Source organism: Emydura macquarii, unplaced genomic scaffold, assembly GCF_026122565.2.
Source record: "Emydura macquarii macquarii isolate MOO-44397 ecotype Brisbane River unplaced genomic scaffold, CSIRO-AGI_Emac_v2 contig_1027, whole genome shotgun sequence".
Lineage (NCBI taxonomy): Eukaryota > Metazoa > Chordata > Testudines > Chelidae > Emydura > Emydura macquarii.
In genome coordinates, this window is record NW_027131164.1 from 18,818,802 (window position 1) to 18,845,401 (window position 26,600).

The 26,600-nt window shown below is 38.3% G+C and overlaps 1 protein-coding gene across 1 annotated transcript in view; it reads right to left on the minus strand.

Annotated features, from left to right (window-relative positions):
* SNTG2 (syntrophin gamma 2) overlaps window positions 1-26,600 on the minus strand; it is a 429,181-nt gene that overhangs the window by 25,505 nt on the left and 377,076 nt on the right. Inside the window, exon 15 of the mRNA XM_067544886.1 lies at window positions 4,984-5,076. Coding sequence (XP_067400987.1) covers window positions 4,984-5,076 — 93 coding nt within the window. The remainder of the gene's footprint in view (window positions 1-4,983; window positions 5,077-26,600) is intronic.

The following is a 26,600-nucleotide window of genomic DNA, read 5'->3' on the forward strand; positions in this document are numbered from 1 at the left end:
TCGTACACACAGAGGTGAGACTAGATCCCTGGGAACCGGTGGAGGAAACATGATTCAACCCTGGTTGAATGCTTTCATAGCCATTTAAAATAAAATAATGGCAGAAAAGAAGCTTACTGTTTTTTTGTTTTCAAATCTGACTTTTCCTCTTGTTTTCCTCATGTGGACTAGCAGTATGTCTCACCTGGACCTTTTGACTGTGAATATTTTTCAATATTTGGCAGATAATATTGATTGGATTTGGACCAAGACGGCTGCTCTGTGGTTGCAGTTCCAATTAGAGAAGGACGAAATGTCAAATTCTCTCCAGCTGAGGTTAGATTATTTTCACTCACCCAGAAGATGAATGTGCTGGGGACCTCGAACTAATCCATGCAAACTGGGTTCCTGCTACATGTGATTAGTAAAATCAAGACAAGAAGTGTTGAGTTATTTGTTATTTTGTTTATTTATGCTTGCTCACGAGAAAGCAGGGTCTCAGCTTCCTTCAAATGAGTAATTAAAGAAATGATTGCTTGACATTGTTGATAATTACTACATCAGAGTTCTCATGTTCCCATGAGGATGATGATAATGATGGTGATGAAATATTTATATTATTGTAGTGCCCACATGTTCCAGTCAGTATTGGAGCTACACTGTGCTGGGCACTGTAAAAACAGGAGGAGACTAACCCAAAAGGCTTATAATATAAAGAAAAAACAGAAAGGGTAGGGAATGAGAATACCACACACAAGCAAATAAACCTACTGAAGAATTGGCATGGCTTTGTTAGTTACACACACTATTTTTTTTTTCATTGGAGGAAGGAAGGAATAGGAAAAGCATCGGGCTGGGTTTTTGGCTTTGGAATGTTATGGGGTATGTATTGGTCAATCCTGGTTGAAGGAGCTCCTAGTGATGGACAAAAATTAACTTTCAAGTTGGACAAAGGTCAACTGAAAAAGTCACTTATCTGTATGGGGAATCTGGTGGTTTTCACAGGACTCTGAATGGTCTCTACTCCTATCTTACAACTTTGAATGGGAGTTGAAGGGTCCCAAATAAGGTCCTCAACCAGAAGAATGCTGAGAGGAGGCAGGAAATTATCTTCAAAAAGTCACGGAAGACGGGAGAGATTCCAGAGGACTGGAAAAGGGCAAATATGGTGCCAATCTATAAAAAGGGAAATAAGTACAATCCAGGGAATTACAACCAGTCAGTTTAATTTCAATACCTGGAAAGATAATGGAACAAATAATTAAGCAACCAATTTGCAAACACCTGGAAGATAATAAAGTGATAAGCAACAGTCAGCATGGATTTGTCAAAAACAAATCATGTCAGGCCAACCTGACAGCTTTCTTTGACAGGGTAACAAGCTTTATGTTTGGGGGGAGGGGGAGGAGAGGGAGCATTAGATGTGGTATATCTTGACTTTAATAAGGCATGACCTTCTCATAAAAAACTAGGGAATTACAACCTATATGGACCTACTATAAGGTGGGTGCATAACTGGTTGGAAAACCATTCCCAGAGAGGAGTTATCAGTGGTTAACAATCAAGCTGGAAGGGCATATCCAGTGGGATCCCACAGGGATCAGTTCTGCGTTTGGTTCTGTTCAATATCTTTACCAATGATTTAGAAAATGACAGAGTACCCTTATATAATTTGCAGATGGCACCAAGCTGGGAGAGTTTGCAAGTACTTTCGAAGCTATGATTAAAATTCAAAATGACCTGGAAAAACTGAAGAAATGGTCTGAAGTAAATAGGATGAAATTCAATAAGGACAAATGCAAAGTACTCCACTTAGAAAGGAACAATCAACTGCACACATACAAAATGGAAAATGACTGCCTAGGAAAGAGTACTGCAGAAAGGGATCAGAGGGTCATAGTGGATCACAAGCTAAATATGGGTCAACGGTGTAACGTTGCAAAAAAAGCAAACATTCTCAGATGTATTAGCAGGAGTGTTGTAAGCAACATACGAGAAGTAATTCTTCTGTTCTACTTCACCCTGATCAGGCTTCCAATGGAGTATTGTGTCTAGTTCTGAGAGCCACATTTTAGGAAAGTTGTGGACAGAATTGGGGGAAGTCCAAAGAAGAGCAACAAAAATTATTAAAAGTCTAAAAACATGACCTATGAGGGAAGATTGAAAAAATCGGGTTTGTTTAGTGTGCAGAAGAGAAGACTGAGGAGGGACATGATAACAGACATGATAACTGTAACAAGTGCATAAAAGGTTGTTACAAGATAGAGGGAGAAAAAATGTTCTCCTTAACATCTGAGAATAGGACAAGAAGCAGTGGGTTTAAAATACAGCAAGGGAGGTTTAGATTGGACATTAGGAAAAGCTTCCTAACTGGTAGGGTAGTTAAGTACTAGAATAAATTGCCTAGGGAGGTTGTGGAATCTCCATCACTGGAGATTTTTAAGAACAGAATAGACAAACACCTGTCAGGGATGGTTTAGATAATGCTCGTTCCTGCCATAATTGCAGGGACTGGACTAAATGACCTCCTGCGGTCCCTTCCAGTCCTACGATTCTATGTAGAACCACCTGACAACCCCAGTGAAGGGGATCTCTGACTCCCCTAGCATGACGCAGGATTGGGCTGGTCAGATATATCTCTCTGAAGGCAAGAAAGGATGTAGGGCAAAGGGGGCATGATTTGAGGGAGAGGGATGATTATGCAAAAGGCATCAGCCTAGGTCCACGGAACACTCATTGCCAATGCTCAAAGTTGAAACAGAAGTGGGAATCCAACTACCTTCTGCACACATCTGCATTCAGACAACATGGCAAGACCCTCTCAACAAGGCCCTCTAGTTTCCCTTACTGTCTTAAATGGAGTCTTTATTCTGTTCACTTATGAGTCTTGTGCTTTCGGCTCGTGTGTCGATGAGGTTCAGCACTTTTCCGCAGTGTTTTTTGTTCCCCCCAATAAATTGAGTTAATTAGGGCAACATGTATTAATCAGGTATTCTGCTCTGACATTAAACATTGATTAAGGTAATGTGGATATAATCACTTTTCCTTTCTGCTCCTGAAAACACATGAGATATTTTGATATTAGGTAAGGTGACCAGATGTCCTGATTTTATAGGGAAGTCCCAATATTTAGGGTTTTTTCTTATATAGGCACCTATTATTCCACACCCCCTGTCCTGATTTTTTATCCTTGCTATCTGGTCACCTTGATATTAGGTTCTCTTTTTCTATATAAAAAAAACTTACAAGCTCTGTATTCTAAATTAATCTATTTTAAAAAGTCTTGACTGAAAACTTTGGACAGTTTTCCACTGACTATACAAACCATTATTTTAGATGATATTTTTTTCAGAGTCTCTGTCCTTTTAGTCAGTGGAAGTAGGAGAGTGTTACCAAAACTCATTGAAGCTAAACTGGAAAATATAGCCAGGTGTCATGATTTCCCCAAATGATGTGTTGTTGTTTGTAATGTGCTGTGTAGAGTTCTTCAGAGAGGCATTTATTTTTCATTTCACACTAGCATTCTGTTTCAGAATATAGGACAGGAAAACAAGGGCTAAGGTTCTTATTTTTAAATAACTATAAATATATATTTTATTTATTTGGTGTTATTCATCCAAAGTATCCCAAAATACGCTAACATTTACAGGAATCACTTTGTTTCTCACTGAATTGCAGCCAACTGTGGAGAAGAATCTGTCTGAAAGTATATAATGACAATATGACAACAATTTAGCATAAGACGTGAAACTGCAGAAATAAATAAGGTAGATAGAATGTATTTGTGAAGGCCAGTGCAATGTAACTAATACCAACACTCTTGCAAGAAATAAATGTGAATTTATATCTCTTGAAATTTTACCCAAGTAAATAAAATACTGCAGGTGCAATGGAATTATTCCAGATTTACACCAGCATCAGTGAAAGCAGATTCTAGTCATGAAGTCTTTAAACAAAGCCACTTTCAAAGTTTCAGATATATGTTGAAAAATATTAATACTTTTGCCCATGTTTCAAAAAAGATATTTTTTTGCTTTCCTCTAAATCCAAAATGGTTAGATCAACTTCCTTCACACGTGTTAAACAAATATACCTCTGGCTTGAGAGTAAGCCTCTTGCCCCTGTGTTAAGGCTGAACGATGGTTTGTTTATTTATTTATTGCCAAAGTTATAGTGGTGGTGAAAACACAGATCCTCAGCTGGTGTAAATCAGCATAGCTCCATTAAAGTAAAAGGAGTTACACCAATTTATCCAAGATCAGGAATTCGCTCACAAACTGTAATAAGGTTCACATTACATTTTAAATGAACTGTGGAACACTTTGCTGGCTTTGCATCTTCTGCAGACGTAGAGCATGCCTCCCTCTCCACTATTGCAGGTTCAGTAGATAGGGCCATGGCACTGCCACCTCCCTTCTCCATACACTTCAGGAAATCTAGCACAGACATCAGTGCTGGCCTCACAGAGTCCTTGTACTCAGCAGAGCACAAGGCCCAGCCTTTGCTGGGCCTTCGAAGGGCAAAAGAGAAAGGAAGGTTTCTTACATCCTCTTCTTGCAATCCCACTCAGGACTAAGACCAATTCAGTCCTTTAACTTTCGTAAGGTAGAGGGGTGGTTTACTGGTATCCTAAACATACAGGTTCAAATCCAATCAGGACCACACACTTCATTTTTCCAAGATCAGTAAACCACGGTCTATCTTGTGGTTTTTTGGGTGAGACCTTAGAAATTGAGGTCTGGGTTAAATATCCAATGGCTTTTCTCTTGTTTGTCTCTTGTAAAAAACAGTCTTCGTGTCTTTGGCCAAAATGCCCCTTCCACACTATGGCACAAGTGGGCTACCCTTTTTCAACCCACAAGTGGCTGCTTGAGTGGGACTATATGAACAGAGTTTGTAACGTGCTTTGAGATCAAAGGCTATATAAATGTAAAATATTATTAAATCCAAGTTCAGTAATAGTAGACTAGAACAGATTATGTTTTAAGTTCCTTTTCCTCTTACCTTTGTTTTACTGTCAAAACAGGTGAATCCCAAAGCAAAGTCGACTGTGAAACACAGGGTAACTCCTTGCCAGCTGCACATATATGTTTTAGACTAGAAAAATATTAATGTTGAGAATACAGTTTTATTACCATTCTTTTTATCCAATAATAGAAATATTTTAAATCTTATTTTCTGTTTGTGACAAGGCACCAAGCTAGTAACACTATGATAGATTTATATCTGTCTATTGAAAAAAAATTAAATTCTGTAAAAATAACATTTATAACATAAGTTATCTAGTCACTATAGGCAGTTTAAAAAAAAATCCAGCTCTTTACAGCATGGCCTGATCTGACTTGTATCTGTCCACTACAAAACGCAAAATCAAACAATCTAAACCAAAAAAACATTTGTAAAACCTTCTCATAGAGCTTTTGGAAGAGTACTTAGAACTAACTTGAAAGGCTAAATCTATTAAGTAATAATTGATTCTTACATGGTTTCTAACAAGCTTTGGCACATAATCAAGTGTAAATACTCAATTGTGACGGTCTTTGAGATCAGTATCTGTTTCCTTCACCTCTTTATCTACCTTAATCTTTGCAAATAATCTGTTTTGATTGAGCAAGATTTCTTTGAAGCCTTGTAAAAGTATGGTAAGGTGCCACTGCAGTATTAATGATTGCTACTAAACAAATTAACTAGCACTGCTATCTTGTCAGGCACTGAAATATGAATGTTAATTCTTTGACCTCTTTTTAGGTTAAAAAGAAAGTTTCAGTTTAAATTTATGAAAGCACTTTACAATTGAAAGTCTATTAAAATTTAAATTTACCTCTGTACACATTTCTAAGACCTTCAGTATTACAGTTACTGATCAACATAGACAATGCACATGTAACATATATTTATGTCTTCCTGTGAACTGGATTCAGAATGTAAAGACAGGAGGTCTCCAGCACAACTGGCTATACATTTTAAAAGGGCTTGAACAAGGTTCTCACATTGCCATCAAGAGTAAAAATCCCACAGACTTCAATGCATAGCAGCCAGGCCCCTTTTCATGATTCCCACATCCCTGATTAACAAAGCATTTTCCAAAATGTTTAATATTGCCTCTTGATTTACTAAAAGCCTGAGTTTTTCAAGGGAGAAATACCTTGTTTTCATATTAACGTCTCATAAACAGCAGCATCTTTTTTGATAATCTTTTTTGAAACGCCAGACCTCAAAAAAGAGGTTCTAACAAATCAGTGGTCTGTAGGAAATTGATAAATGATTAAAACTCTAAGTAGAAAGTTGATCCTTTTGCATTATTAAAAAAGAGTAGCAGTAAAGCTTGGAATGTCAAAAAATAGACATTTGACATATTCTATTCATATTTATTGTTTTTGTAGGTTCTCATTCCAAAATCTTATTATGATTAAATATTTCATCAAACTTAGTGATATTCTAACATAAAAGGAACTTCAGTTGAGTTACAACACTGACATTTTATATAGCTACATTTTTAACGGTTGCACACTTGATGGAATTCATCTATCAGTACCAGAGCTTGCTGAATAATGAAAAAAACAGATTTGTGAATAAGCAGTTTGATTTGGATTTGCTGCTGTTTGTGGATCATACAATTGGCAAGAATATTCCAGTGACTGTCATTAAATTATTAATATGTTTATGAGTCTCCAGCATTTCACATATTTGTTATAAAACATCATGAATTATTATTCATCATTTGTTATCTATTATTCTCCTATAGAAAAGATTCTGTCATCCAAGGTTTAGCTGTGTGTTTTATATATATATATATATTAGGGGAGACAGTTGATCTTTAACCTAAAAGGCTACACATTGCAAATGCTCACTAACTTAGAATCTGAGTAATCTTTAAAGGCCTGAGGTTGGAGGTTCTCAAACACTTTCATGACATGGACCACATATTCAGAGAGATTATCTTGAGTATCACCTCCTCTCTTTGTCACCATAGCACAGACCACCATCCCTTTCCATTCACAACTCTGGCAACCACCTTCCTTTAAGTTTGTGATTGCACTGCATCCCTGTGGGTGACTACAGCAATTACCTACATGGAAATGTTGTATTAGGCACCTATTTAATCTGCTCTTAGTTGTCTTTTAATGTCTTATTGAAATCAATAGAAGTTAAGAACCTAAACACCTTTGTGGGGATGGGTCTATGTCTCTAGCCAGCTCTTGGCAGAATCCCAGCACAGACCACAGTTTGAGAACTCCTAGTTCGGGTTATTGGCAGAGGAGAAAAAGATAATGTCAAAAGGTGCCAATGGCCCTTTAAAGGGAAAGAGACCAATACACCTGTGACTTGTCAGCTCACTCCAGTTGAGCTTAAAAGAGGGCACCTGGCTTCTAGATGGGAGAGAGACCGGATGAGTCAGAACTGCCTGCAAGCACTGACAGAGAAATTCCTGTGACAGCTTCCTGAGGAAGAAAAGGAGACCTAGTGAAGAGGAGGAAGCAGCAAGCAGCAGCACCATCACCAGCAAGCTGGTAGACAGAGCCCCTGGGAAAAGCAAAAGATTGATGATGAGGACTGACCAGAGCTGGGGAACCCTTGTCAAATTAAAGAAGAGCTCATGCCGAGGCCCTGATGAAGAACGGGATGAAGAGGGTTGATGCTGATGGGTGAATCCCAGGAGGAGGGATAGGACTCACAGGCAGAGAGGCCTGGCTGAGTGGGAGACCTGACTTGTGGCTACGGGAGGAGTCTCACAGGAGAGAAGCAAGTCTTGAAACTCTCAATTAAATGGCCTGGAGAGTAGGGCCCTGGAACAGGGACTCAAACCTAGGACAAAATGATTAATGACTCTAGTAGGTAATCTGGAAATGGTCACCTTTAAAAGGGATTGAAGAGATTGCTGCATTATAAACTTGTTTTACTTTGGGGATGTGAGAGAAATTGAGGGATCTGTGGACTGTGGTGCTTTATAAATAGAAGAGTTTGAATTTGCTGTTAAGAGAGAATATTTCTTTGTCGGGGTGAACCCCAAAGGGAAACCAAGGCAGGTGTTTATCATGTCCCAGCCTGGCTCAGGGGCACAGGAAGTGCTTCAGGAAGGGGCCACCTTATAACACATAGGTTATAATTAAAATATCTTCCTTGCTGATATGGAATAAAATTTTGTGAGCTGGATTCTGACACCTGCCTATTAGAGGGTACCCAGGACATGCATTTGTATATGTAGGTTAGTGCAAATTTTCACTTGGCCCAAAGTAAATTCATTAAAAATAAATTTCAAACACACTGGAATATTCTAATATTGTGGTTTCATCATCTTGAACCTTCTGTGGACTTTACTACAGATGGGGCTGATTCAGTTGTTTGATACAAGGTCTTATGCAGGATTCTGTATAACATTTCAAAGAAGTTTTTCAAATATGCCTATCTGATGCAAATCTATGTCAAAACTGGCCTTTTATGATCCTTATTCATGCTGACTCCACACTTCTTGCTAAAATTAACATATATAAAATCTTTTTTGTATGTCTACCTGAAATGCTAATGAACATCAGCATGCACTGTCAACAACTAATATGAAAACACGGAGATGCTGAAGTTATTTCTCGTTAAGGTGGCTAATGTCCATATTTCACAAAAACCCTATATTAAAAGATTAAGGTTGCAAAATCAAGCACTCAAAAGTTAGGAAATGCCAGAATGAAGGTTGCCTGAACAACCTTAATTTTTCCATCTTGTGCATATGCATTTTGATACTGTCTTTAATTACATATTCACTGTAACAGGATAGCTTGCTTGTGTGTTGAAGTGCCTGGGCCTATATCATCTGTGATGACAAGACGAGCCTCATCTGATCAGAGACAGGTGATTTAATACTGGGGAAAAAATAGCAGGAGACCGCACAAATGTGGCTAGAAGGAAAGTATGGAAGCCGGACCAAAAAGCTGGGAATTGGTGGCTTCAGGTAGAATTTCTGATTTTGGACTTTACGTTTGATTATTTTGAGATTAAGGACTCTGACTATATTTAGTATTAAATCAGCCCCAGAAAGGGGTGCTGTAAACCACAAGAAAGACACTTAAGAGTGCTTAAGGGTCCATAAGAGGGGGGTAGTAAGGGCAGGATGCCTATAAAGCAACCCATAGCCATGATGGGGTGTGGCCACCCTACTACAATTACATATTTTTTCCCCACAAGAACCTGTGCCTAATTCAGTTCACAGGATGGACCTACTCAGGAAATGAATCTAGGCTTGTGGAGTGAAGGAAGCTGTTGTCTGTAGGATCTCTGCCTCATTTGTTGCAGAAGTTGTAAGATGTGCATTGAAGGAAGCAAGGGATTGTGGGAAGAGAAAGGATAATTCTACAGTTAGGACATTGAATGCTGCCCTGGAAAACTAGATTCTATCCCTGCCTCTGCCATAGAGTTCCTGTGTGGTGCTAGTCCAGTTGCTTAAATTACACATTTCAGAGCTGGTCACTAATTTTGCATTCCTCATTTTCTGGAAGACTGACATCAGACCCTTTGTATGGCCTGACTTGCATTAGGCACTCAAAGCTATAACAGAAGTCAATGAGACCCATGCTTTGAACATATAAAGTACTCTGAAAAATCATGTCCTAGCCATCTCAAATTGGGTATCCAAAATCAGAGGATGCTTTTGACTTTAATCTCTGCGCCTCAGCTATCCATCTGTAAAATGGGTATAATACTACCCCCATCTCACAGACGTCTGTAAATAAATTCAATAGTAGTTGACTCAGATGCTAGAGAGATGAGTGCCATAGAAAAGCTCATGAGGAAATTAATAATTCTGTCTTTAGAGCATAGTTAAGATAAGACATGGGGCCACACACTGAATAATGAGGATAAAAGAGAATATTGACTAACTACACATTCTGTGCATTGAAACAGAGATCCTATGGAAAAATAGCATGCGACTATGTAATTAAAGACTGTATCAGAATGGACACACACACAAGGGGCCTGAATCCAGGTTACACGGGCAACCTTAATTCTGGCATTTCATAACTTTTGACTGCTTGATTCTATAACCTTAACATTATTCCTTTTAACTTGTTTTTTGTGTGTAATTTAATTTTTTATTTTAAAAAAGCAAACTGAGAAAACCAAAGTCCATCATGAGGCATCATATTGACACTCACATGGATGATGATTAAATTTGTAATATTTAGTTCCACCACACAATTCTCTGCCCCATGAGTTAACCTATTACTGCTTTGATTTACTCTGTTGTCACCCTCTGTGTGGGCCAACCCTAGAAAGGGATGACAAACACTTTGCCAGTGGGTTTCACGAATATTTGCTGATAGGAGATAAATGGTGAGACTCTGGAGACTTGGGTTTTATTCTAGGCTCGGGAGAGGAATCTGCTCTAGACTCTGCACAAACTCTTTTACCCACTACCTGCAGGTGTGATTCCTTCTGCCCCATCACTGGCAATCTGTCTTTGCCCCATTTTTGTCTCTTCCCCAGTCCAGCTCCTTGTCCCAGTCCCAGACTCAGCATGGCCTGTAACAGCCTTCAGATGAAATTGAGGGGAAAGTCCTGCTCAGCCATGAGCTGGACATGCTTAGTGCAGACAGAATCTTTCGGGTCTGTAGCTCTTAAAATCTAAGAAGTCTCCACTATGTGCAAGCTGCAATTTTCAAAGATTTAGAACTTAGACAAATATGAGGAAATTTTCATAAGGATGGCAAACAGCACATCCCCCACATAAACACCTACCAAATTTCAAGTCTCCACTCCAAAGCACTGAGGGATGCTAGAGCTTTTCAAATGAAAGGTCACCAAAATTTTAAACCTGGCCAAAACAATGTATTTTTCCTTAGCCTTGTTCTTGGAAATATATGAACCATTTTCTGAACCTTCCAAAAATATTACAGCTTCACCAGGCATGGACAAATTCAGCTCAAACAGTAAAAATTTAGCAAATGTATAATTAGCTGAAAAATAGGGTCTTATAATGGGAAGAATCTGGCAACCCTAATAATAGGTTGTACTATGACACTTGCCTCTAACAGGCACTGGATACATTATTACCTTCACGGAATATAGTGCCCAGAGTCTGTGCTCATGAATGAGGCATCACTGTTAGACACTGTACAAATGCAGAAAACATCCTTGCCCTGGAAAAGCTCACAATGTAAGAGGAGAAGTAACATATGAAGGGTGGGGAAGAGGGATAACAAATCGTCTAAATGTTCCTTTGTACATATAAACTGAAATAGGTACAGAGAAGAGCTAGTAGGATGATCAGAAGAATGGAGGGCCTGTCTTATGAGAGGAGACTGGAAGAGCATGTCTTGTTTATGTGAGCAAACGGACGGCTTAGAGAGAATAAGAGTGATCTCTTTAAATACATTAGCAGGATAAATACCAGGGAGAATGAAGAGCTATTTAAACTGAAGGACAACATCGGCACAAGAGCAAATGGATATAAACTAGCCTTGAACAAATTCAACAAATTCAGGCTGGAAATTAGATGGGTTCTAATCATCAGAGGGGTGAGGTTCTGGAGCAGCCTCCCAATAGGGGCTGTAGGAGCAAATAACTTAGTTTTAAGAAAGAACTGGACAAATTTATGAGTGCAACTGTACATTGGGGTTCCTTGTGATGGTAGGAGGAAGGGCTCAGCTGCCCTGGGGTCACTTCTGGTTTGTTATAAATAACCGGAAAAAGTCCTTGACTATGCTGCTGAAAAATGACAATCATGTTAGTATTAATTCCTGTAATAGTTTAACAGTATTTTAGTGAGGACTGACTAATTTTCAATAGATAAAAACATACAGCTTTGCAACGTAGCTTTTTAGGATTATGAGTTTTTCCTCAGCTCCTTTTCTGTTGAACGCCTGCAGATACAGAATGTTTCACAAAATATTATTTAAAATCTAAATTTACTAATTTTGTCTGCTGGATTGGAGGTAACATGAGGAATCATAGCTGAGCATGCAGGATTTACAGTGAAGAAAATGTCATTTTTCAAGCACAATTCCAGATAGGATCAGAGAGTTCACTGAATTTCATACTCTTAAGATATTCTTTGCAAAATAAAATCTCCCAGGAACAAAATGAGATTCAGTGACACTGCTCATGTAAGAGGGAAAATATATTGAGAAAAATGCTATTGTATAGATTCATTTTAATAGAGTTGACCTGCAGAACTCTATTCAAACATGTTATTTCCACATATCAGCTGAACACTGGCTTAGGTTTGGGTAATTCTTATACTTGCATATGGGGGGGAAAAACTACCTTCCAATTATAACTACCATAATGATATTTTTGTGGCATTGATTTATATGAATATATTAATTAATTCTGGGCATAGCTTCATTCTGTATAATTCAACAACTGGAATCTTACTTTTCAGTGCTTTTGATCAGCCAAAATACAACACAGAAATACTGCTCCTGAATTCATCATTCTAAACTAATACAAATTTTACAACGACCATATTTCGCAAATGTACTTTTTAGAATAACCATTAAAAAGTGGACAATATTATAATTCATAAAATAAAATGAATTTGCCCCTGTTCCATGAAGCATTTCCTCTGTAAATTCACAACCAACTTCATATTTACTACATTTGTTTTTATTTCTGTATTAAACTGGATTGTGCCTGTAAGCCACAAATATTTTTGGACTTTAACATTCAGCATATTCATCTTCTGCACAATTTCATATGGATTTACAGCACTATGTAAAAATTAATGAAAAATAACAGCAAGAATTGATGCACTGCTATCTAAAATAGGAATATTACAAAAAAAGTCTTTTCTTTTTAATAGACATTTAGTGCTAAAAAGCTTAATCTTAATTCAATTGTTTATGCTTAAAACAAAAAAATTATATGCAGTTTTTAAAAAAATGAGCACGAGTCTAATGCAATTGGAGCATATTTTTTCACAAGACTAGTCATCCCCAACTAAATGCACAATGCTTGAAAAACAAGCAAAGATTTCATGACAATTTTTCTTTGCTCAGTAAAAGAAGCAGACTCTCCTTGATATACAGTAAAATGGCCATTATAAACTTATTCTGGTGATTTATGTCTTCTAAAAATTAGTAAGCTTTACCAACCACAAAGGACAACAACACCTAGCACTTTACAATTCTGAAACATCGTCCAAACATTAACCGAGGACCAAAAACTACTGCTATTAAAGTCAATGGCAAAACTTCCTTTGAATATTGCAAGGTTTGTCTGGCACTTCTTTAAATCACCCCAAATGAATGTATTAGAACTTAATCACAATAAAAAAAAAAAAAAAAAAAAAAAAAGAATTTGAAGATCTTAAAAGAAACATTCAGAACTTTCTCTAATACAAATCTAGCATACATATGCTTTTTCTGCAGTAGTACAGATAACAGAAGGGCTGAAGTGAAATAAGCTAAGAAAACAGATATTTAACATTTTAGCAAAGGCCCCAATCATGCAAAGACATGGGCAAGTGAAGAACTTTATGAATGTCAGAAGTATGGTGGAATTCAATGGGGCTACATGTATGTGTAAAGTGACTTGTGCGCCATTCTCTTCCAGATTGCGTACTAACAATCTCACTTAATCTGATTAAATTATAATTTTTTTTAGAGAAATTAATTGTCTAGCCCCAATCTAATCACATTAGGCCAAGGCTGACAGTTTGGACTGCGAATATTTGTATATAGTATCACTGACACTTGTATCTGTGCAGTTAGTGAAACATTATACCATTTTCAAATCACACTAAGTTATTTTTATTATATTTATCTTTAAGGGAACTCATCCAAACAACAGAAAAAAAATGGGAGAAAAGGCTGACAAACATTCCTAGTTCAGAAGCTAAATTAGTGTTCTGTACTAACAGTAAGGACCAAAGTAAGGAGCAAAGAACTTAAAATGCAATGGGGGAAAGAAAAGTATTATTCTGTAGAATTATAGAGTCTTACAGAGACCACAGAGTCTTATCACTAGTGGAGCACTGTAACAGGGGTCCACCCACCACTCTTGCGCCTCCTGCTAGTAAGTCTGGGGAATCAGATCTGGAGGTACCAGCGCCCCCATGCAGTTGTGTCTCACCTGCCATTACATCTCCCCTTAGAACCTACATCTCTCCAAAGCCCGCAACATCTGCTTCATGACACAGCCCTCCGGCTGTGCTACAATCTGTGCTCTTCCAGGGGATTCTGCAGTCCCAGTCTAGCCACTTCCTTCAGTGGCAGCTGCAGTCCACTGTCCAGCCCTTACCTCAGGGATCTCAGCTGCTCCTTCTCCAGAGCCAGCCACTGCTCTGTCCAAAGGTATTGATAGTCTTCCCTCTTCAAGCTCCTGAGAGTCACTCCTCTTGCTCTGCTCTGCAGCTCCCTTTTATACTGGCCTCCTGGGCCTGGATTGGCTGCTACACAGCCCCTTCCTATTGGCTACCTTTCATGCAGCCTCTCCAAGGACCCTTTTTAACCCTATCCAGGCCAGTGAGGGGCAGGCACTATGCCACAGACACTGAAGGGTTTTTGCAACAGACAATACTTAAATATAAATAAAGACAACATATGGAAAACATTATTTTCTTTTTTGTTCACCAGTACAAACACAGGGTGGGATTTTCTAAAGCATTCAGAGCTCACCAAATGTTGCTCCCACTGGAGTCATTGTCCCAGCCATGCAAGAAGAAAGACAAGCTGCAAGGGATGTGGGGAAATTAGGAAGCAACTTTATTAATTCATCTGGAAAATATCTGCCAATAAATCATACAGTGCAGGTGTGCTCTGTACTTAATTCTTTCCACCTACTTGGGAAGCCCTACCATCCTCCCCTCATACGAGGACTAAGGAGTGGGGATTAAAGGACAGCTATCTTACTGCTGTACCAGCTGTTGGAGCCCCAGCTCACCTTTGTCAGATTCCTTAGGGGCCACCTTCCCTTAAGTTTTCTTCCAGTACTGGACACAAGCTGGTGGCAGCAATTAGCTTGGTTACCTCCTTTTCACCCTCGGCTGGGCTCCCAGATAGTTAATTATTCCCTCCCAAACATCAGGGAAAAAATGGATCCACTCCCCACTCAGACTGGTATTTCCTATCATTCCATCACAAGGCGACCATGGACCACTCCAGCTCTGACTCAGGTGATGGCCCCTTCTTAACTCAAATGAGAGGGAACACTTAAAGGAGCCATGACCCTTTTTCTTCCCACTGGCCAGACAAAAAGCCCTGCATTCAAGGTTGAGGGGAGTACAATAATAAAACTCCTGTTGATTGAGGAACAGATTAAGCCAATACTGCATGTGTTTATAAATGCCACATTTAGAGTATAAGAACTCTAAGAAGGAGAAAGCAGAGATGAAGAGAAAAGTGTACATTTGATGTAAGGGACAAAGAAATATTACAACACACTTGATATAATATTGTAGGAGGGATCTAGAACTAAAGTCCTTAGATTTGAAGAGACTACAGAATCTTGCTCAGTTATGTCTTTCTAGTGTATGATAAGCCTCAAAGAGATGCTTTTTAGCACAGCTTGATGCTCACAAGGGCTAGAATACAAAGTACATGTATTTTTGGCTTTCAAATGAACCCTTTAGAATTTTTCTTATGTCAACATTTCCTTTTTTCATATAATGCATTTGGAATAAGTCTGACTCCTTGCTAATCATAGATGTGACAATGTTTTACAGAAGTATAAAAAGGGTAATTAGATGGAAAGAGAACATATGGTATTAATGAACAGAACATTAAGGGTGTAATTAATAAATACTTTTTTCACCATTCCACAGATGCAACCCACTTAAATCAGGTAGGTGCCCTAAGCACACGGCTACAGAGTAATTTCCTGCTCCCCGCATGTCTATTTCACTATTTATCCACAATGGAACAGCTTCAACAGGAGAGACTGAGAGAATCCCTACAACAGACTATCCCATAGCTCAGTAGTTAGAACACTCTCCTGAATGGTGAAAAACACTTGTTCAAATCCTTTCTCCCCATCTACTAAAGGGAGGGATTGAACTTGGATCTCCCACATCCTGTGCAGCAAGTACGCTATAAGGTAGGCACTCTCTGTTTTGTGTTTAGCGAGGCATGCACCAAACCCATTTCAAGAAGTTACATGAATTTTAGGAACCTTAAAGCCATCCTTGTTCGAAAGTGCAGAAAGGAGAAGTTCAGATTTCAATACCCTAGTAACTGATGTAGTGGCAAAATGAGGACAGACACATGCATGGAATTAAGCAGCAGGTCACAACTTTTACTAAACTATAACACAGGGGAGAGGTGCTACCCACCCATCACCCATACTTTCCTGTACCAGGCATTTTTTTCATTCCAGTCTGGGGGCTTCAGGGCTCCTTACCATATATCCCATAACACGGGATGGCTCTTGTCAGCCTAAGCCACAGGACTCAGCTCTCTCTGAGTCCTAGCACCCTCCACCTTGCAAGGGGGACAGAGGCTGCAATAGGGTGGGGACTTCAACCTGTGAGGGTCACAAAGTTTGACCTTGACCCTTGAAAACCACAAGGTCTCACCCTATCACATAAGCCCAGGGCCCAACCCCCCCAAAACCCAGGTCTTTTACCTCTGCGAAATGTTCATTTTATTCTCTTAGCTGCACTGGAAACTGGCTACAAGTTGCAACAAATAAGCCTCCCACCCCAGTACCTCAGTTAGGTAGTAAGCACATTCTTACATAACCCACTGTGGCTTGAAGATGCTGCTAGTAAAGCAGAAAACAATCTGGTCCTCTGGCAATTGTCCCATTGGAGAAAAAATTCCTTCCATATCCCCTAAACAGGCAACCGGTCAGACCAGCAGCATCTGTCAGGCCGGGTTCCCACTCCAAGTTTGGGTGGGTAAGGTGGGCAGAGGCTCCACAGGTCTCCTGCACTGAGCTAAATCCTGGGAGCTAGGGAATGATTGCATCTCAGCACCCCTCTTTCCCAGCTGGCCAATGGGTGCCAGAGACTCCCGGGGGTGGTGCTACCTATTGTTCCCTTGGCAAGTGTCTCACTCCCTCACTACTGGGACTGTCTCCCTTTCACCACCAGCCCCATCAATTTTCCCCACCCTGTTGATGCAGATGGGTGGCATTTGATCCAGTGGTGAGCATTTTGGCCCAGATCTCTCTCTGTACCAAATATGTTTGCAATAGGGTCAATTAAATCTGGGTCTATATGCCAGTCTACAGTGTCATCACTTTAAAAATTTGGCAGATCCATTAGTCTGAGGACCAGAGTGTCGTAGGAAGTGCAAAAAATCTCAGCATATCATGATTCCAAAGTCATGGCCATGGCACCTCAGTTCAGGCTGACTGGATATAATTAAAGAAATGCTTTATTAAAGGTCGTTCCACTTTTCATTAAATAATTAAATATTTGTTGACGCAGGGACTTGAACCCAGGTCTCCCCTCTCTGTGGATCAGATCCCCAGATGGTACAAATCAGTTTAGTGTCCTTCAAGTCAATGGGACTGTGTTGATTTACATTAGCTGAATATCTGGCCCATTGTTTTAGATGTAACTGAATTGATTCACATCATGATATTTTCAGCTATTTTATGAAGTAACGTGTGAGCCAGACAGGCTATTATTTACCTGTCTTTATTCAGGAAGAAGCAACAGCAGAACCAATTAAGGGTGAAACCCAGGCCCCATTGAAGTCAATGAGAATTTTGCCTTGATTTCAATGTGATCAGGATTTCAACCCAGCTGCTGAGTTACCAATCTAACAGGAGAGGAAGTGGGACCATGTGGGCCTTTTAAAAACTTTGTCCTGGTAGAACCTAAAGACAGACTGGCCATAAAAATGTATAGTGTGACAGCATTCCATATGATTGGACTAGACTGGGGGTTGGACTAGATGACCTCCTGAGGTCCCTTCCAACCCTAGTATTCTGTGATTCTATGATTGCAACAAATGGAACACACATACATATGGATTTACCATCCTTGCATTTAGCTGATTTCTGATTATTTGGATCTTTGCAGACAAGTAATTCACACTACCATCTAAGAGAGTGCAAGAGAAGAGAGCCAAGAGAACATACATATGGCAAATGTCTGAAGACTCACATGGGAAATATCAGTGTGAGACTGATTTACTCATTACACAGAATGACGCATCTACTGATTTTCTGGGGGAAATGGAAGTATAGATTTTAACAAGAGATGGTTCTCAGCCACAACACAGTTCTGAATCTGTTATTTTACCAGACTTCAAAGGTGCTTGGATTAGGGATCTCTTTTATACCCACTTCATATAGAACATTCTTAACCTTTCTTTAGAGATTTTAAATCAGATAAACAGAATTCACCATTATAGAAGGGATATCATTCTTTATATATGCACAATATGTTTTTAAAGCACCTTGTATAGATGCCTATTGGTTTCATCCCTATTCGGTTCTACAGAACTCTCCCATAACATAATAATGAAAATAGGCTCAGGCCACAAGGTTCAGATGTGGATCCAAACTTTTCCAAAATTCAGAGGTGTTTCGATTTATGGTTCTGATTTGGACCACCTAGGATTTAAATAATTTGCTAATACTCATAGGATTGTATTTTGGTTTTATTAGCACTGTTACTGTCCTCTCACACAATAGTGTTTTGTATTGTTAATTATGTGTTAAATGTAAAGTAACTTGTATTCTATTTTATATGAAAAGAACAAAATGTATAATTTACATATATGCATAGCTAAATTATATCACATTTAAGTGTCACATTTAATACCTTATCATTTGTTTAATACCCTTTCCATATAAAATCTTCTAGTCCTATTTACAGTGTAAAGAAGGATATATAACCTGATGCTTATAATTTAGCATAACCTATTACTGGCTGAATTATTCAATTTGCAAATATATTTACAAATAATCCATAGGGTCCTCGAAATTTTGCTGCTGCTGTTTGCACTAGATTCAAAATGAATCAGGCTTCAATGACATATCTAAAAATGACCGAGTAAATTGAAATTATAGTAAGCTTCCTGTACAGAATGAAAATAATCTTAACTTAATTGTGTAATTAAACTGGTGCTTTTGGTAACAAACTGATAATTATCATTTAATGAGCCTATTAATCTAACCTAATCTAATTGCTCTGTAATATCTCACCTGAATTTATAGTAGGTATTTGGTTTGTTTTTTCAATGGAGAGTATGGACTAAATTTTCAAAGTAGTTTATGATGATCTGCCGATTATTAAGAGAAGTCTATGCATAATTCTGCTTATGTAAAACTACTTCAAATTTAAAGATAATGATGACAGCTGGCAACTTTATGGTACATTTCATTCAACCATACAGGCTTTGCATTTTAAATATAGTAATTAAACTTCACAATACATTTGTATGTCAAGTATTCATTAACCCTATTTTATTCATTTTCTTGGTTGTTTTTTTTTTTCCTAGAGGGGTTGAAGTACAATGGGATTCATAGGTTGTAAAACCAAAAGGGACCACTGTGATGATCTATTCTGACCTCCTGGATGACATGGGCCATAGGTCTTCCCTGAACTAATTTCTGTTTGAACTAGAGCATATTTTATAGAAAAATAATCCACTTTTGATTTTAAAATTGCAAGCTGATGGAAAATCCATCAATCCTTGGTAAATAGTTCCAATTGTTAATAACTCTCACTGTTAAAAGTTTGTGCCTTACTTCTAATGTAAAATCTATGGATTCTACTTCTAGTCACTGGAACTTGTTATATCTTTGCTAGATTAAGGAGCCTTCTATTATTAAATTTCTGTTTCTCATGTAGGTATATAGGGCTATATGCACAAGTGGATTTAGGTGACTAAAGGAGCAGTAAGGCACCTAAATTCCCAAGTCTAATGTATAGGCAACACTGGCATTCACAAAACCACACTCAGCTACTGCCAAAAGTCCTTAGACACCTAAATTTCTGCCAGCAAAGTCACCCTGCCACCGGGCATGTTCAAAGCTGCCTAAATACTGGCACCATGAAGCTGCTCAGCACCTAATTCACACCTAAGTCCCAGTGAGATTCATAAACTAGGCATTCCCCTGCTATTCTGCCTGTGGGGCTCGACCCAGTATGTGTTCACTGAGCACACCGAATCCACACAAAAGAGGAGGGTGGTGGTCTTATACCCAATATTCCAGTGGTTAGAGCTTGGGATGTGGAAGATTCAGGTTCAATCACCCACTCTGGGACTTGAACCCAGGCTCCTACATGTTCTGGGATGGGTCTCTCTCAATCTTTTTGAAGCATTTCCATTTTGTATAAGATACCTAAATAGTCACTGGGCCAGAGAGAGGTTGAGAATGCCTAGTCGTCAGCACACTCACCTTGGACACCAGGGATCTAGTCCGTCTTCTAATGGATATTTAAGTATTTTATACAAAGTGGAGACCATAAGGTGTGTTACTTTCAGTTTTGTGGTCTTTCAGGCCCATGGGAAATGCCTAATGACTACAGACTGGAACAGAATTTGAGGGAGAACAAGGAGACAGCATAGTATTGGCAAATGACAAGGTATCGCTAAGCCAGCCAAAAAAACAGAGAATAGATGATGATTGATTGAATCGGTGCCAGTCCTGGGCATTTAAATGATCAAGTTTTACTGGCACAATATTTGTGGAAAGCAAATTTCAAGTAGCATGTAGGAATATTTCTAGAGACTGAAGTTTAAATTTGCATGCAGAAGTTGCAGAAGTGTTCCTACCACAAACGCTTTCACACACAACCAGTCAGGGAACAGATACAATTAAAATGTAATTTATGTAACCAGTCATAACTACGCAATCCAGTTCGAGTGTTGAATATCAAGAATCAAATATTCACTGCAAAAAAACTGTTTACTGTTAATCCATAGACTAAAAATATGTGCAAAAATACATTGAATAGACAACAGATAAACATATACAAGGAAATAGAGATATGCTAATAGGTATTCATCAGCAGAAAGAGATGAATTCATCATATTTGTATATTTTTCATTAATTACTTGCACACCTCCAGTAAATATTTACATAGGTATTTCCTTGAAATGTAATATCACAAATTATTAAGTATACTATCATTCAAAATTAGTTATTTTTTATAATTTATAATATACAGCAATGATAGGAGAGTAATTTCCTTTTTTTTATGCTGGAAAACCCTGAAATGTGCTTTTTATCATTGATATATTCCCTCCTTACTCCTCCCCCCTCCCCCCCGCCCACATTGACACACTACACAAAAATTCTAAGATCAATAAATTAACTATAATTCTCTGACTGACTGACAAGGTTAATTCCTCTGATTTTTGACTTATAGGATTCTATGACAACTACCAACCTGTTGAGTTAGCATCAAGGAGAAAAAATTGTCTTGGAGCTTCTACCGTTTTGGCATTATATCATCAATAAAAATAATGTAGCAGAAAATGGCTAAGTGTGTGAGAGCCTTAATCAAGTTTCTACATGCATTCAGCTAGAGCCCAGCATCAGACCTAACTTCCAGTATGTAGTAACTTATACCAAATAACTTTTTTGAACCAAGCAATATAAATTATTTATGAAATCAAGTTATCCAACTGTATCAGTACTGCAGACAGCAGTTTCATTTGCTTCATGACTTTTTGCTATAGCACTTACTGATATATTATTTATACTGTATTTTCAAGAATCTATTTCATTACTTTATAAAGTTATTGTAAAAAGACAGAATAAGCATTTGTTGACTTAGCTGAGTTATTTTTGGAGAAAGCCAGCCTGGGGAATGGGTCCGCATAAAACAGAATGTTTGGATCCCTATGTTTCGTCTTGCATACAAACCAAATGTTTTTAAAGTTCCAAAAAGTTTATTTTTCACCCTCTCTCCTCCATCATCTCTCTCATCACATGTATATACATTTACTGGTTCTTGTAGTATTTCCTACACACCTAGAAGCAGGAAGTAAATGTTTTGGATTTGATATTTAACCCTAAATGTTTGTGTTTGTAAGTGTTTAACTCCAAGCCTTTAGATAAATATGAGAGAAAATATTTTATCTTCCTATGCCTTACACTGACTGCAGGGCATCTCGTATATAGGCTAACAGAAGGGTTTTGGCCAGATCTTCTTTCAAAGTCTCCTTTCTGTAAGATTATTCCCTCTTTGTGAAACCCAAAATTCATGGACTGCTGAACTTTTTATCCTTCTTTTGTCCATTAGCATTGAACACAGTACGTGTAAAACACAACCTTAACCAATTCCAATTGAATGGTATCCCCCTCTTGGTTGAATTGTCATTGCCACTGTCTCACAAATTGACAGTTTCCACCCATTCACTGAGATACAGGACCACACCCCATATCATGAACAAATCTTCCTCTGTCCTCCCTTGATGTTACTAGATAGAGAGGTGCAATTCTGTCATGATATTCAAACAGTTCTCTGCTGGTCACAAAACTTTGTATTCTATTCTACATGTAACTGAGAACTGGACAATTCACTTTGAACAAAGCAGGGGAAAGGGAAAAAAAACCTTAAGAAAGTAGTACTGACATAGAATAGGGAGTGCTGGCAGAACCATACTGGAGGATCAGGAAATCAGTTAGGAGGTCTGGAAACAGCATCAAATTTAGAAACAAAGCCAAATGTGAGGACTTTGTGTTTATTATAGTCCCAGTATCTCTCTTCCTTCATTAATAAAGAAACCATAAAGACACTCTGATGCATTCGAGTTTTGCCTCATTAACAGTCTTGTAATTAAATCAGAGAGGGATTTGACAAACTCAAAACTCATTTTGAATTTTGAGTATTCCATAGATTAGTGCTTAAGGGAACTCGAGGGTTCATTGAGTCCCTTTTTAAAATTCTGCCTGGAATTCGCCCTATCCCTCTGTCTGGATAATGTGAATTCTTGTTTCTCAAGGATGACTTATCCCTGGGTCTCCTTAAAATAGTTTTGAAGAGCAAATTTTTTGTCTTTGTATTACAAGTGACAGGTATTTCAAAAGACTCCAAGCAAAAATGGCCCTATTTCTCCTGAACTGTCTAATACCCCACCTGTCCAAATTACCCTGTGCTCTACTTTTGATAATTACAATATATTTTTCAGAAACAAAATATAAACATTTCCAGCAAAGTGCAGTTAATTAAAGTTTTCTTCCCAAGGGCTGTTTCCTCCTCTCCTTGGTTATGGTTATAGGAAAGTGATTGTGTTTCATTGAGATCATTGGATCCCACAAGGCCCAACCCCCTCCTCCTTGCAAGCATATGCACCTTTGGAACATGGTCTTCTTACAGTCTAAGAGTGAAGAATTTTGTGAGAGCCTTTTAAAAAATATTAGTAACACACCTCTTGTATTCAAAAGAATGGTCATACTGGGTCAGACCAACAGCCCATCTAACCCAGTATCCTGTCTTCTGACAGCAGACAATGTCAGGTCCTTCAGAAGGAACAAACAGAACAAGTAATCATCAAGTGCTCCATCTCCTGTCATCCAGTCCCAGCTTCTGGCAAACAGAGGCTAGGGACACTTCAGAGCATGGTTTTGCAAACCTACCCATCGTGGCTAATAGTCATTGATGGTCCTATCCTCCATGAACTTATCTAGCTCTTTTTTGAATTCTGGTATAGTCTTGGTCTTCACAACATTATCTGGCAATGAGTTCTGCTGGTTGACTGTGCGTTCTGTGAAGAAATACTTTCTTTTGTTTCTTTTAAACCTGCTGCCTATTAATTTAATTTGGTGACCCCTAGTTCTTGTGTTATGAGGAGTAAATAACACTTCCTTATTTACTCTTTCCAACCAGTCATGATTTTATAGATCTCTATCATATCACCCCTTAGTCGTCTCTTTTCCAAGCTGAAAAGTCCCAGACTTATTAACTTATCTTCATGTAGAAGTTGTTCCATACTCCTAATCATTTTTGTTGCCCTTTTCTGTACCTTTTCCAAATCCAATACATCTCTTATGAGATGGGGTGACCAGATCTGTACACAGTATTAAAGATGTAGGAATACCATGAATTTATATAGAGGCAATATATTTTCTGTCTTATTATCTATACCTTTCTTAATGATTCCCAACATTCTGTTAGCTTTTTGACTGCTGCTGCACATTGAGTGAATGTTTTCAGAGAACTATTCACAATGACTCCAAGATCTCTTTCTTCAGTAGTAACAGCTAATTTAGAAACCCATCGTTTTATATGTATAGTTGGGATTATGTTTTCTAATGCATTACTTTGCATTTACCAACATTGAATTTTGTTGCCCAGTCCCCCAATTTTTGAGATCCCTTTTTCCAAATCATTTATGAATAAGTTGAACAGTACTGGTCCTAGTACAAACTCCTAGGGGGACACCACTATTTACCTTTCTCTTCTGAAAACTGACCATTTTTCCTATCCTTTGTTTCCAATCTTTTAACCAGTTACTGATCCAAGAGAGGACTTTCCCTCTTATCCCATGACCACTTATTTTACTTAAGAGCCTCTGGTGAGGGACCTTGTTAAAGGTTTCTGAAAATCTAAGTACACTATATTTACTGGATCACTCTTGTCCAAATGATTGTTGACCCTCTCAAAAATTCGTGTACATTGATGATGCATGATTTTCCTTTAGAAAAAACATGTTGACTCTTCCCCAACAAATCCTGTTCATCTGTGTGTCTGATCATTCTGTTCTTTACTATTGTTTCAGCCAATTTTCCTAGTACTAAAATTAGGCTTACCAGTCTGTAATTGCCAGAATCATCTCTGGATCCTTTTTCAAAAAATGGTGTCACATTAGCTATCCTCCAGTCATCTGGTACAAAAGCTGATTTCACTGATAGGTTACATACCTCAGTTAGTAGTTCTGCAATTTCACATTTGAGTTCCTTCAGAACTCTTGGGTGAATACCATCCGGTGCTGGTGACTTATTACTAATTAATTTATCAATTTGTTCCAAAACCTCCTCTAATGATACTTCAATCTGGGACAGTCCTTAGATTTGTCACCTAAAAAGAATGGCTCAAGTTTGGAAATATCCCTCACAGCTTCAGCCGTGAAGACCAAAGCAAAGAATTCATTTAGTTTCTCCAAACTGGCCTTACATTGCTTGAATGCTCCTTTAGCATCTCAATCGACCAGGGGCCCCACTGATTGTTTAGCGGGCTTCCTGCTTTTGATGTACACAAAAATTTTTTGCTGTTACTTTTTTAATCTTTGGCTATATGTTAGTCAAATTCTTTTTTGGCCTTCCTAATATATTTACATTTCACTTGCCAGAATTTATGTTCTTTTCTATTTTCCTCAATAGGATTTAACTTACACTTTTTAAAGGATACCTTTTAGCCTCTAACAGCTTCTTTTACTTTGTCGGTTAGCACCCTTTTGGTCCTCTTACTATGTTTTTTAATTTGGGGTATAAATTTAAATGTAGCTTCTATTATGGTGTCTTTAAAAAGTTTCTATGCAGCTTGCAGGGATTTCACATTTGGCACTGTACCTTTTAATTTCTGTTTAACCAACTTCCTCATATTTGTGTAGTTCCCTTTTCTGAAATTAAATACTACTGTGGTGGACTGCTTTGATGTCTCCTCTCCCCCCACAGGGGTGTTACATTTTATTATGTTATGGTCACTGTAACCAAGCAGTTCAGCTCTATATTCACCTCTTGGACAAGATACTGTGCTCCATTCAGGACTAAATCAAGAATTGCCTCTCCTCTTGTGGGTTCCAGGACTAGCTGCTCCAAGAAGCAGTCATTTATGATGTCAAGAAACTATCTCTACATCCCGTCCTGAGGTGACATATACCCTGTCAATATGGGGAAATCTCCCCTTATTATTGAGTTTTTTTATTTTTATAGCCTCTTTAATCTCCCTGAGAATTTCACATCACTATCATCATCCTGGTCAGGTGGTTGGTAAGTATATCCCTACTGCTATACTTTTATTATTCAAGCATAGAATTACTATCCATAGAGATCCTATGGCACAGTTTGGTTCATTTAAGATTGTTGCTTCATTTGACTCTACGCTTTCTTTCACTTATAGTGCCACTGCCCCATCACTAAGACCTATTCTGTACTTCCAATATATTTTGTACCCTAGTATTACTGTGTCCCATTGATTATTCTCATTCCACCAAGTGTCTGTGATGCCTATTATATCAATATCCTCATTTAGTATGAGGCATTCAAGTTCACCCATCTGAGTATTTAGACTTCCAGCATTTATATATAAGCACTTAATAAAATGTCACTTTTTAGCCATCTGCTATTATGTAATGTAATTGAATGGGACTCTTTTTCATTCAACTGTTGCTCATCAGATCCTACCTATATTTTATCTTCTTCCTTCCTCTTCTCATTACTAGGATATAGAGAATCTCCATTAATAGATCCTCCCCTAAGGGATGTCTCTGTCCAAACCACATGCTCCTCATCTGTCAGCTTTCCCCCAGCCCTTAGTTTAAAAACTGCTCTACGACCTTTTCAATTTTAGGTGCCAGCAATCCGGTTCCATTTTGGTTTAGGTGGAGCCCATACTTTCTGTATAGGCTCCCCCTTTCCCTAAATGTTTCCTAGTTCCTAATATCCTTAATATTCCTAATATTCCTGCTATCCTTAGCATGGCTGCCCATTGTCAGAAGAGATTTATAGGAAGCATAGATCATTATCTTCTACAGTTTCCAAAGTATTTTACAAATATC